General features: G+C 38.0%; 2 protein-coding genes across 6 annotated transcripts in view; one reads left to right on the plus strand and one right to left on the minus strand.

Moving 5' to 3' along the window:
- The window catches only part of LOC134664597 (uncharacterized), a 344,627-nt gene that overhangs the window by 35,561 nt on the left and 295,027 nt on the right, over positions 1-14,039 (minus strand). The window lies entirely within an intron of this gene.
- LOC134664591 (uncharacterized) overlaps positions 1-14,039 on the plus strand; it is a 46,652-nt gene that overhangs the window by 11,990 nt on the left and 20,623 nt on the right. The window contains exon 1 of one of the 3 annotated variants that reach the window (XM_063521321.1): positions 304-407. The exons of the other annotated variants lie outside the window; for them this stretch is intronic. Coding sequence (XP_063377391.1) covers positions 319-407 — 89 coding nt within the window. The 5' untranslated portion in view covers positions 304-318. Of the gene's footprint in view, positions 1-303; positions 408-14,039 lie in introns of those variants that run through there. 3 annotated transcript variants of the gene reach the window in all.

Below are 14,039 nucleotides of genomic sequence, written 5' to 3' on the forward strand. Positions count from 1 at the left end.
CTAGTTAAGTACCCCGGCCTTTTTAACAATAAATCAATCTGAGGGTTACAATGCAACTTTTTTGACTTGTTTTTTTACGTAAATGTATAGGTAAAAGGATTATCTAGATGATTTCGATCAGTTTATCTCGGTAACATTATCAGAATAATTTCTATGTTTAAATACCTAGGTACTAAATCCGCGAGCGCCACCACGCGCAAACGCACTTAAACCCTCTTCAGTCGCGCGGCAGCGCTTGTAGGGGACGGACCTGCGTCAGTGTGTTCCGCGCGGTCACGAATACTAATTTACGAGCATATATTATACGTCATAGCAACAATGGGAAACAAAGCATTATATAAGAAAAAGTCATTGAGTGCTATAAAAAAAGTAAACAAAGAAAATTCTCACCAAAGGAAAGTGAACAAGTAAGTCGATGTTTAATTTTTCGTATATATGTAGGTAGGTACTTTTTCTATTTCTTTAAACAGTTTTTTTTGTTTTTGGAGCTTATACGCCTTATATACACATGCTATGTATGACATAGGCATCTATTATGTACCTAGGCAATACAGTTAATGACAGCAAGTTGTTATGTTAGAGTTATGAAATTGGCATTGGTTACATCATAGATATGTTGCAGACATTCCTAATACCTTCCTAGTATTCCTACATACCAAGCATACATAAATAAATATCCTCGACTTAACTGCTCTCTGCAGTCCGTTCAGCCAGCAGAATTTTTGTAAAATCATAGCACGTTTCACATCACAATACGGTTGCCAAAAAATACGGTTAGCAATCTTGAGGCATTTTTCCAGTAACGTCTTCGATTCAAAACGATTAAACAACTTTCGCTCGCGAGAAAAATTTTTGAACATAAGTCAATAACTGATATTCGCGGTCCCTAGCGCGCATGCCCGGGTCACCCTCTCTTTGCTCAGCTTAGAGAAGGACCTGTGTGTTTTGTGTTTCGTGAGTTTTTTTAATGGGAAACAAAAAAAAATTTAATGCAACGAAAAAAGATTGCCCTTTTGATGAATGCCAGAGCGAATACTTGAAAAACTAATGCCATACGGTGAGTACTAAGACTAAGTGAATATACTTATACACATTTAAGGTCAGCCAGCAGAGTTTTTGAAAAATCGTAGCTCTTTTTTAAATCATATAACAATTGCCAAAAAATATGAAGAGCTATAATGAGGCCTTTTTCTAGTAACTTCATCGAATCGAATTTGACAATTCATGTTGTCAAATAAAAAAAAAAAACAATATGTCTAAAGCGCATCAAAAAATTTTGCGGCCGTCCGCTCAGTATTCAGCGAGCTGCGTTCAGAAGGAGCTGTGTCGCTACCTCGCTACGACACCGCGCCACCAAGAGCAAGTTTTGTGAACTTTTAAAATGGGAAACAAGAAAAATAAAATTAAACGTCGAAAGATTGCCGGTTTGATGAATTCCAGAGCGAATGCTCGAAGAAATAATGCCATACGGTGGTGAGTACGAGTACCAAGTGAATTATACTTATACACATATTTTAAGGTGTCAGCCAGCGGTTTTTGAAAAGTCTTAGCTCTTTTTTGGATCATATTACAATTGCCAAAAATATGAAGAGCAATCTTGAGGCCTTTTTCTAGTAACTTCATCGAATCGAAACCTGAATTAACAGTTTTCGTTCTTTCGGACGTTCCGTTGATAAGATGATGATGATGCCATCTCTTTCAGTCATACGCGAGATTAAAAATGTGTCTCTTTCTCTCATAAGCACCACCACTCGCCCGCTAGTCAGCCGCTGTACGTTGAAGAGGACAGACGCATTTTTAGTTATTCCGCAGCCAAATTCTTATGAGTAAAATATTGAAAATAGTCCTAGTATTCATTAACATACTTAGATATTGTTATCAATATGGGGAACAAAACGAAACGCATTAAATACAAGAAGCTATTTATTAAGGGAGCATATGAGGAAGATGAACATTAAAGCTATAGCAATAAGACAGTAAGTTAATATTTTAAATGTTTTCTTTATTCATAGGAATATATTATGTACATATTATACAGGGTGAAATTTAAATCACTGGCCATATTCATTCCCGGCACTAGGTTACACTTAAGGAATCTATTTAGCGAAAAAAAAGAGTACATTTTTTTTTAATTTTCATTTTTCAATTTTTAAATATTTTCCACGAGTCGTGGTCACCCTATTACCACAAATGTAAACAAACCTAATAGTAGGTAGGTTTTAACAACAACATCAGCAAAACCCTTATCTGACCTACACTAAACCTTATAATCGTTGCAATAGGGTCCACCCAGTTAGTGTTGGCGATGGTAGGCAGGTTTATCAATTTCGAGGGTAGTCTAAACTAAACCATTCCGCGCTAGCGGTAAACATAACGGTAAGCATAAATGATTAGTCACTCGTCACTCGCCAACCTTAAAATAATAATCGCGCGCGTACTAAGGTTAAAAAAAATGTTTTCGAACCGGGAATATTACGAAGTGGTACGGTGTTATTTATTAAGTGGTGAGTGTTTACGTGGTGCACAAAGATTATACGAAATGGAATCCGTTCCACGCCTTCGCAGACAAGGATTGAATCCAAGAGTACCATCTCGTGGGACTTTCGTTAATTGCGTCGATTTTTAATCAAATGTACGTAAGTTGATTCAATTTTTTAAATGCGCCTGAATGCAAAGATTCCTGACCTAGATTTTAATCATTATTTTTAAGCCACGGACGATTTGTTAATAATCATTAGTCAGAAATAACATTTTAGATTAAAAATGGGTTGCCTTTGCATTTTGACCGTTCTAAGCCCGTTAAAGTATGGAAGGAAAAATTAGCAACTTATGTAGGTAATCTCTCTGCAATAGGGTTCATAATTGGTGACGCGATTGCAAACAGCGGGAGGGGCGGGGTGTCAATGACCTTAACTGATAAGAGAGAAGCGGGTGTAGTGGGTAGTTGTCGGTTCACCACAACGTACGAGGTTTTTAGGACAACTTGATGATGAGTTATTTCGAAAAAAATGTACTGAGCGGTATTAAAAGAAAAAACACGTGTTTAATATTTTTTCGAGTTCTTTCGGTTGTTTCAATTTGGCCAGTGAATTAAATTTCACCCTGTATAGGTACGTATAAAAGAAATACGTTTACTGGTAATAATTATTAGTAGTAGAGGGTAGATGCTATCTCTGTCACACATGCACCTCAATGTTAGAGCGTCTCTTTCTCTCGTAACTGTCGTAAGCACTGCTCATCATCAGCATCAGCCAGTCTGCCGCTATGCGTGAAAGAGGAATGACGTATATGTTCGTTAGGGGCTAACGCAAAATTGCAGATTTATAATTTTAAATAATAGCAAATTCCATGAAAAAAACAGAAATTAGATTATATTTACCAGAGCAGATCAAACCAAAATCTTAAAGTTCAATTACAAAATCATGTAGTATTTCGTTTATTACAAATCAGAAAATGGGGAACAATAAAAATAAAAACAAACGACCACCTTTAGCGATGAAGACAGCCAGGAAGGTATATCGATGGTCTTTTCTCTGGTTTGTCTTTCATTTTTATCCCTTCACTTTAATTTCTAATACCATTCTCGTCACATATTTAATTACACAAACGGGTCTACCGCGATATAATTTTATTGTTTTTACCTTTAATTCCGACGTTTCAGCTGAGTTGCACCAGCTGTGGTCACGGAGCTGTGTGTGTGGTCAGTCTTTCCGTGGCCGCAGCTGGTGCAACTCAGCTGAAACGTCGGAATTAAAGGTAAAAACAATGAAATTATATCGCGGTAGACCCGTTTGTGTAATTAAATATATGTACAAAACGCGAGAGTTTAAAGTGTTATACCATTCTCGTCACTTATGTAACATCCATCCCGTACGATGCTCATGCCGCTGGCAATGACACTTACAACTGAGCTAAACCTGCATATACTTGACATAATATTATGATGTAAATTGGCTTTATTCATATTCTGACCCTAGATGACTAGGCTAGACTATCATGGCGGCTGATGACCCCACGTCAGGTGTCTTGCTCCGCGCGCGGTCGTTGCACTCGAACGGTTTTTTTTACGCTCGATCCTTGGGATAGCGAAAAAAATTTAGATGATACGATTCACATTGAGCGGCATGGAATCGGGTGCGCGTTTAACGATAGTCAAAAGAATTTGAACCTTGTTACTATGGCTATTCATTCTAAATTTAAATGGCAGCCCCGCAACACGCCACGCGCTCGTGGCTGATGGAGCTGCCATTTAAAAATAGACTTTAAATTATGGTTACTAAGACTAAAATTCCTGTAACTAGTCAGCGCCCTGACTTCAGGCGATGTGAATCTTATGATGAGGTTTAAGGTTTTTTGCCAGGCATTAAAGGCATGAGGATTATTCGTCAGGTGTGCATGTTACAAAAAAAATACTTGACAGGGATTCTAAAAATAACCAGAGACTTTTTTGCCCTGACTGCTCAATATTCCATTGCCATATCAGGCAAATGTATGTGCAACTTTAAGATCAATTTGCAAGTAATCGTAAATTTTAACGGCCTCCTAACCTATAGTCGGTGTAAGAGTATTTATTTGTGTGCTTATCACAAATATTTATTGAGTTATGGATGTTATCTATGTATGTATTTATATATAGGTATGTATATCGTAGGTAACGAGCTAGTAGGTATCCATAGTACCTACAAGCTTTGCTAAAGTAGGGTTTTGGGCTAGGTCGATCTGTGTAAAATTGTCCTCAAACATTTATATTGATTTATGCAAGAACTCAGTTAATGTAAGTCAGCAAGCCCACCCAGAATATACCTATGGCAGCATATTTTATGATGTAATATGAAATCATCTCAAGCCGGTATTATTCCGTATGGCAACTAAACTCGCGTATTCTGCAAAATGGCGTTCCACGTGTAACCTTGTTAGTGGAATTAATGCAAGTTAGCAATGATTCCAATATTACAGTGGAACCTCGATAACACGAATCCGAAAACCAATAAGTTTGTGTAAATACAACTAATTACTTTCAAATTAGGTTTACTTAAGCAGTTTTTAAACAAAAACCATTTTAATTTGGTAAAGTGAAAAAAAAAATTTCGTTCATATAGACGTTTCCAATAAACGGTTTGATTCAAACATACGTTTCGAAAAGTATAATGGCTTTCATATTAGGTGCACGCATTATAACTGTAGGTACTTTATATTCCACAGTAAAAGAAAATGTCTGGCCCAAGGAGGTAAACCGTCAGGAATTCATTTGCATATACATATATGAGTGAGTAAATCTACTTTATTTCAGTTGATGCATGTTTTCGTCTTTCAGAGGGTATAAAATTCGTATTAAAAAGGTATTTATTTTTCGAGATAAAGAGGTATGTATAATTGAGTGATACAGGTGACATTACTTGATGGGAAAGCAATAATTGTGTTAAGGATTTCGTCTTATCGAGGTATGAGTTACCGAGGTTCCACTAACAGCACCACTCTTAACTGACTGTCAATATGTTCTTATGCATTTGAAATAAAGTTTAAGAATTGTCAATCATCATCATCATCATCTCAGCCTATATACGTCCCACTGATGGGCACAGGCCTCCTCTCATGCGCGAGAGGGCTTGGGCTATAGTCCCCACGCTAGCCCAATGCGGATTGGGGACTTCACATACACCTTTGAATTTCTTCGCAGATGTATGCAGGTTTCCTCGCGATGTTTTCCTTCACCGAAAAGCGACTGGTAAATATCAAATGATATTTCGTACATAAGTTCCGAAAAACTCATTGGTACGAGCCGGGGTTTGAACCCGCGACCTCCGGATTGCAAGTCGCACGCTCTTACCGCTAGGCCACCAGCGCTTTGTCAATGCTAGAGGTATATACCTACCTGCATACACATCTATAGGTATATGCACTTGCTTTACAACAAATCGATAACTAAGCAACCTGCTCGATTACAAGTATTTGTAAGAATTTGAGATGCAGCACTTTTTAAAACTTCGTTTCTTATTTGTAAATTGTATTTATTTCTTGTTCAGTTACACTGTTAGGCGGTTTAAAGTGACATTCCATTTCCAACTGCAGCTGCAATACTGTTCATTTTCTATGGAAATTGACAATGACAGCGACGCGTTTCCATAGTAATATGAACAGTATTGCAGCTGCAGTTGGAAATGGAATGTCACTCTTACACTACACAATGGTGCCGAAACGCGGCGGCGGTATGTACCTACCGCTACCGCTTTACGTACAAAACTGTTACATACCTAGCTACCTCCTGTATTTTAGCAAAAAAAAAAACATCCTAAACACAGCTTTTGTCTTATCATTCACTGAATTGAAATGTGAGAAACGGAGTAATCTCAAGCTCTATTAGTATCTCTTGATTTCGAGAGCAAGAAACCTAGACAAAATGTTTTATTATGTCCTTATTTACTGGACCAAGGTCTGGCGGCTGTTCATCGATCGCGGTAAGATAATGCAGGCCTCTTGAATACAACCTCGGAAAACCATTTACGGCCCCGACACTATCATTAGCAATGACATGAAATTGCATGACGCTCCAGCGTTTGGTCCAGTCAGGTCATGACATTCTTAAATCTCCTCACACACTTATTCCATTTTCCAACTGAAAAATATATGTTGCTGTTCTCCGAATACAGCTGCCAGACACCTATACCATCAAGCGGGCATCAGGGGTCGTGGGTACAATAAAAACAACTGAAGGTAGTGTTCTGCCATATTAAACCGATTGAGTAGGTAAAAATTGCTTCACACATATTATCGCAGCCAATCAAAGTGCCCGTACGAAATCGTAAACACACGTGACGCTTAACTGACACGTTTGGTGGTAAGACTGAAATGTCGTCGCGGTCACGTCTGTCGTTTACGAGTTACGACGTATTCTTTATGTTTTCTACTGACGTCTGTTAGTATATTTCATGCTCATTGTCATTAGTTTATCTTTGTGAATCCTAAAGGTGGCCACTGACGAGCCTTCCAACAGTCCAAACAGCGTGGCTGCAATTCGAAATCGGTCCGTGAATGTCAAAAATGTACAATGTTTAATATTAGGATGCCGTCCATTTGGATGAATCCATTGTAACGGCATAAATTTGGAAGGCTCGTCAGTGGCCTGCTTTATGTATGTCCTCATCCGAGTAGTTTCCAGATCAATGTGCGCCTTTCTTAGATCGTACCTGTATTTTAGGATCAGTTTAATCAATTTAATCTATTTACATATTTATAAAGTATCCACAACAAAAGCCTTATTTTTTATCTATGTCCACATTAGAGTGGTTTCCACATAGACTAGGAATCCTCTAGAGTCTCTAGACCGAGTTTAGAGCAATTATTTAATGCAACCGATGATGCCAAAAATGCGGGGGTGCGCGGGATGCGGTGAGCGAAGTCCCGTGCCGTGATTGGTCCGTTCAAAGACACGGACGTCACACAAAGACACTTTCGACTCGAACATAGAGTAAAATTACCGTATGCGAGTGCACGTACTGTACTTTCTATGAACTTTATTTACCTTTCGAGTTTCGACAATCATCTGGAACTCACAATCTGCCGTATTCGAACTTTAAGATACGTCAATTAATAGATCTAGAAACGATATGGATTAGATGTCTCAGTGTCAAAAGTGACGTATTTGTTTGAAGAAACGTCACGTTTGACATTGATCATTGTAATTTTTGATTCTATGGCCAAGTTAAAAGTCTCATAAATCGAAACCCAAACAAAAATTTAGGTACGAAACTGCCCTTGCGGCTTCGTTAAACAAACCAGGCCACCCATCGCTTCCATGAAGTAATTACACCGGTGTCCCGTTAAGGTCGTATATCCACTGGTCAAAAGTAGGTCGTTTTGGCACTTAGCAGAAACGGTCGCCGGGGGTTATTTGGCAACACCATAGACGACCCACTTTATATTTTATATTCGTTATTTTATTCGTAACGGTTTGGCGAGAATATAAATGTTTAGTAAGTAAGTTAGTAATAGTTATAGTTTGCTTTAAAATAAAACATAAATATTTGTGCGAATCAAAGTAATCAGGTAGGTAATAAATAGGAAGTTAGTAATTTATATATATAAATAAATAAAATAAAATACAAATTTGACGTATATGCTGGTATACAACTTTAAACTCTCGCGTTTTAGTGATGAGAACGGGATATATTTAGTATATTAGCCATATTTCTGTTGATATTTTGCTGGGACGTCAGTCATCCGTGACCACAGGTGCAACCCAGCTGAAACGTCGGATAAGGTAAAAATAATGAAATTATATCACGGTATAACTTTATGCTAGTGATACCAAACTACCATTTTAAAGTAGCCGGTCTATTACCAGTCTAAACTGAAAGCTTTATACAGCTGATCTTGTGTTGCCAGCAAACCTTCAGCAAAACAGCTTTTTATCAGTTTGTCAATTATCACAAAAATTGTAGTAGGACCGGTACTTCAGCAACGGTGCCCGAGTTTGATTTTTGGGCTATTCTCTTTGACATCAGCGTTTTAACAATTTGATTATTCTATTCGTTAGGTATCACAACCATCATGAGATACGGGGCCCGATTCGGATTATGAAATAGACATCTATTAGACATCTTTTAGACATCACCAAGATACGATAACGATATGTTTAAGGTGAGGTATGCCCGGGGAAATTTTTCAGATTCTGTCAAATTACCCCATTTCACACACAAGCACGCGTCACGCACACTACCTCACTTTACCGGGACAGGTCAGTGACCCATCCTGTTTTTTTTAAGATGCAAATGAGAGTATTTTGAGTTTCGTCTTAACCACTAGCCTCCTTTGAGGAAGAGAAACTCTAAAAAAGTTCCATTGAAAGAAGGAAGACAAAACAATATATTTTATCTTGTTCTCCTTGTCTGTTCATGTCACATGTGACGTACTTAAATGTAAATTAACTAAATAATCGAATTCATTAGATACTCGAACTAAATAAACCGAATAAATACAGAAGTCGTCAAATGAAAAACGTTATTTAGGTACTACTCTAATCAATAGGGCTTTCGATAAGGCACAAATCAATTCAATGACAATTTCATTAAAATCATATGTGTATTCCGATGATGTTATTATTATATAACTTACCTTAGCTTAGCTTCAGTTTGTATATATTTAGTTATACTACCTAGCTACTAAGAAAAAATTGCATGCTTCTTCAAGTGAAATGTAGGGGAGAGCGGGGACAAAAGTAACTGCGGGTGGAAAGTAACTATTGCTCTGTAGGTTTATCTAATAGACAAAATACCACTCCGCTGCTATTAAGTGATAGACAGTGGTGCCCCCTTCACTCAGTCAGCGCATTCAGTCGAAACGGTCGCCACGTGCTATTAGGTTGTGTGAGAGGACGCAACGTGATTTTTCGAATCTAAAGTACGTTTTTTGACTTTTAGTTATTTGATGTTTATGTTGTATTAAAATTCATACATTTTCTGAATATTTGCATATCCCCTAGAGTGGCATTGTCTGGCTCCCAGTCTCTATGGTGGCGGGGAGCCGGGAGACGGACAGTCATAACAAGCCGTTGAATGGCGGCGCCTCAGATTTAACGGTGGCTTGAGGTTGAGTGGCGCGGCCAATTTAGAAAAATATACGTCTAGTGGCGTGGCCTCCATGGGTGGTCATCGCGAATTTAGCGTGTGTTAGAAATATGACCATTTCTTTAAAAATATGTATGAATGATATTAATTATGTATCATTGAATTCAGCATAAAATGGCTTATTTGATTGTATACCAATGAATTTCATTATATTTATGTGAATTATGCTGGACTTGATCAAATCTCATAATACCAATTTTTTTTCTTTCATGTATAAAAATACGTATAATTAGGAAATAAAACAATTGATTGTAGAAAAAGCAGCCTTTATGACAAAACATTACATTTAACACGATTCACACAGTTTATTTCACTTTTTATCACTGCGTATTCCATTTGTATACCTTTGTAAGGACAATGTTTTTAGCAAATAAATTTCTGGTTTCTAAATGTTCGCGGCTCGAGAGTCGGGTTCCGTAACTCAAAAAGAAAAAACGGAACCCTTATAGGATCACTCGTGCGTCTGTCTATCCGTTTGTCACAGCCAATTTGCTCCAAAACTACTGGACCAATTAAGTTGAAATTTGGTATACATATGGAAGTCTGCTACCCAAAGACGGACATGTAATATAAACAAATGAATTTTAAGTATAGGCGGCTATTTTTATAATTTTATATGAAACAGTTTAAAAGTTATTTAAGAAAATAGGCAAAAAATGACCGTCCCCCCCTCCCTCTTATCTCCGATAAAATTGGGTCTAAAATTTTGAAAAAAAATACACAACCTTCTACCTCTAGATGACAGGAAAACCTATTACAAGGTGTCCAGAAAGGGTATCGGGTATTTGTTTTAGCGCCATATTCGAAACGGGGCCACGAAAGGGAGCGGGGAGGGGTTCGTGGCGTGCGCCATTTAGTGGAGTTTTAGCCACGATGGAACAATACTCGGGGACGCATCGCGCATTTTGCGTACGAGCGTATTATCGTAACGGTGATTCAATAGTGACTGCTCAACGTCTGTATCGTGCGGAATATCGTACACGCCACGCGCCAAGTGACGATAGCATTAGGAAACGGATCAGGATGTTCGAGAATACAGGTGCGACGATTAAAATTCAAAACTGTATTCTGGAACATCCTGATCCATTTCGTCACTTGGCGCGTGGCGTGTACGATATTCCGCACGATACAGACGTTGAGCAGTCACTATTGAATCACCGTTACGATAATACACTCGTACGCAAAATGCGCGATGCGTCCCCGAGTACTGTTCCATCGTGGCTAAAACTCCACTAAATGGCGTACGCCACGAACCCCTCCCCGCTCCCTTTCGTGGCCCCGTTTCGAATATGACGCTGAAACAAATACCCGATACCCTTTCTGGACACCTTGTAGAAATCTAGAGTCCAGCGTGAGTCGGACTTAAGAAAAAAAACGCGGTTGGGCTGTTTTAGGGACACAGCCGCAATTGTTTACGTGAAACTGAAACGTGGTACGGACAGCTAGTGCGAAGGTCGATGGCCAAGCTCTGCGTTGGGCCGAAGGCCTGAAGCATCCGAGAGAGCCCATACAACCATTTCCAGTCGCCGTGACGACGCGGTGTAGACACATCTTGTGTCGACACCGTCTGTTTCGGTCACAATTCCAGTCGCAGAGTCGTCGGCGTGTCGACACAGTTACCAGAAATGGGGAAGGGTCGACACATGACACAAAGTGACATAAAGTGTGGTCGCCGTGTGCACACATTGTTTCGAGTTTGCGACTACTTTATGCCAATATCATTCGTTCATTCGTTCATTTTGTTCCTGTCAAATGGAAACTGTCAGATGGAAAAATTGTTAAATAAAAATAAGTGACATTAATACGCCATCTCTAAAACGGATTACAAGACGTAATTATATATTGTTTGCATTTATATTACAATAGGACTAAAATTATAATGGGGAATTAAACTGCTCGAGTGATTTGATAAACTAAGTGTAATATAATCAACGCGCCACCACATTGTTTTAGTTTAGCCGGAAATGAAATTGTTTACTTCTCAGTGCCTGTGTTCATAACCATATTATTTCATGCATTTTTAGTACTTCGATGCGTATACTATACTTAAATAACAGAAATAACGCTTTACATACTACGAAACTTGTTAATTATGATGTATAAATATGGTTTAAGGCTGAGAAATATTGCAGTCACAAAGTAGTCGCAAATGTTTCGACTTTGTGTCGACTCTGCGTAGACACATGACACGCGCTGTCAAAAGTAATAACAAAGTTACTGGATTTGCAAAATATGGCTCCTTGTGTTCATTTGTTTTCAGATATTCTCAAAGTGTAAAAATGCCGTGGTCAGAGATGGGACTTAATAGATTAACTGTTTATTCGACTAATTAATGGAATAAAAAAAGTTCATCCTCAAATTTTAATCGCAATTAGTTTAGTCGACCTATAGATAGAAATTGAATTAATCTGAATATTAATCGAATAAATCTCGGTTGGAAGTTGACAGGGGGCCATTTTTGTACGTAAAAATAATAGAATAATAGAAATGTCTTGCATGCAGATGGTAGCCAAACACTTTGTCATAAAAGTCGAGATGGGTGTCGTTTTATACGTTTTAGGGGGCCCCAATTTTGAAAATGATCACCATTTTGGAATCCAAAATGGCGGCCATGCACTATGTCATAAGAGTCGTCATGGATGTCGTTTTATAGGTTTTGGGGGGCGCAGATTTAGAAAATGATGACCATTTTGAAATCCAAAATGGCGGCCATGCACTATGTCATAAAAGTCGTCATGGGTGTCGTTTTATAGGTTTTGGGGGGCGCAGATTTAGAAAACGATGACCATTTTGGATTCCAAGATGGCGGCCATGCACTATGTCATAAAAGTCGTCATAGATGTCGTTTTATAGGTTTTAGGGGGCCCCGCTTTCGAATATGATGACCATTTTGGAATCCAGAATGGCGGCCATGCACTATGTCATAAAAGTCGTCATGGATGTCGTTGTATTGGTCATGGTCATCATTTTCGAAATCTGCTCTTCCTAACCTATAAATCAACATCTATGACGGCTTATATGAAAAAGTGCACGGCAGACATCTTGGAATCCAAAATGGTCATCATTTTCGAATTCTGCACTCCCTAAAACCTATAAAACGATATCCATGACGACTTTTATGACAAAGTGCACGGCACACATCTTGGATTCCAAACTGGTCATCATTTTCGAAATCGGCACTTCCTAAAACCTATAAGATTATATTCATGACGACTTTTATGACAAAATACGTAGCCGCCATCTTGGATTATAAAATGATCATCGTTTTTGAATTCTGCACTCCCTAAAACCTATAAATCGACATCCGTGACGACGCAAGTTATCTTTATTTTCAGATCTAACAAATTGCTACAGAATACAAAGGACAAAAAAAGAAGCGAGGAGGTAATGAAACAAGCAAAAATACAGATGATTCCTCGACGCAATTGGATGCTTCTTAAATTGTGTCCAGATTTTTTTGTCATAAAAGTTTTTATTTTTCACATATTACTCTCACAAGTTCCGTGATATTTCGACCTTGTAATTTTTTAAGTAAATGTTTTTGTTTATCTATGAGAATCTCACTAGAATAATATAATCAAGGTATGTTTATATTTGATGATTGAAATAGTAACGCGAAAAAAAAAAATATATTTGTGTCTTATATTCCTGCCGAAGACTTTTATTTTTCCTTTTCCTTATACACAAGTTTGGCCAAGTAATAAGAATTTAGGGCTCTCAATTTTATTTTGACTTCTACAACAGTAAAGCTACGAGGCCATGTTTGGTATCGTTTTCGTATAAATTCGCAGTACCAAATTTAGTTATGGTATCACATTGACACCATTCCAAAGTAAAAACATATAAACTTATTAAAATACTTTCTTTTAAACTCCTCTTCACGCTTAAACTGCTGAACAGTTTTAATTTAAATTAAGTACACATATATTTTGAGTCCCGAGACAGGACATAATAAGTTATCTCAAAAATCATCCTTTAAAGGTGTGAAATGAGGTGTAGGGGGGAATTCAGAATTGACTTCTTGAAGTTAATACTGTTTAAGTTTAGGTTTGAAGTCATGTTTTTTTATCATTTTTAACTAAATCAAAGATGTAGACCATCCCAAATTTCATATAAATCGGTTCAGCGGTTATTGATTTCCCGTACAAATTTCCACGCCACTTTTCACACCTTCAAAAGATGATTTTGGTTATAAGATCTATCCTATGTCCTGTTCCGGGACGCAAACTATTTCTATACCAAATTTCAACGAAATCGGTTCAGCGGTTAAGCGTCAAAAGGAGTTTTAAAAAAACCGGCCAAGTGCGAGTCGGACCCGCGTGTTAAGGGTTCCGTACATTAAGTCCGACTCGCGCTTGACTGCACATTTCTAATAGGTTTTCCTGTCATCTATAGGTAAAGAACTATTTTGTGTAT

Source organism: Cydia fagiglandana, chromosome 5 (assembly GCF_963556715.1).
Source record: "Cydia fagiglandana chromosome 5, ilCydFagi1.1, whole genome shotgun sequence".
Taxonomy (NCBI): domain Eukaryota; kingdom Metazoa; phylum Arthropoda; class Insecta; order Lepidoptera; family Tortricidae; genus Cydia; species Cydia fagiglandana.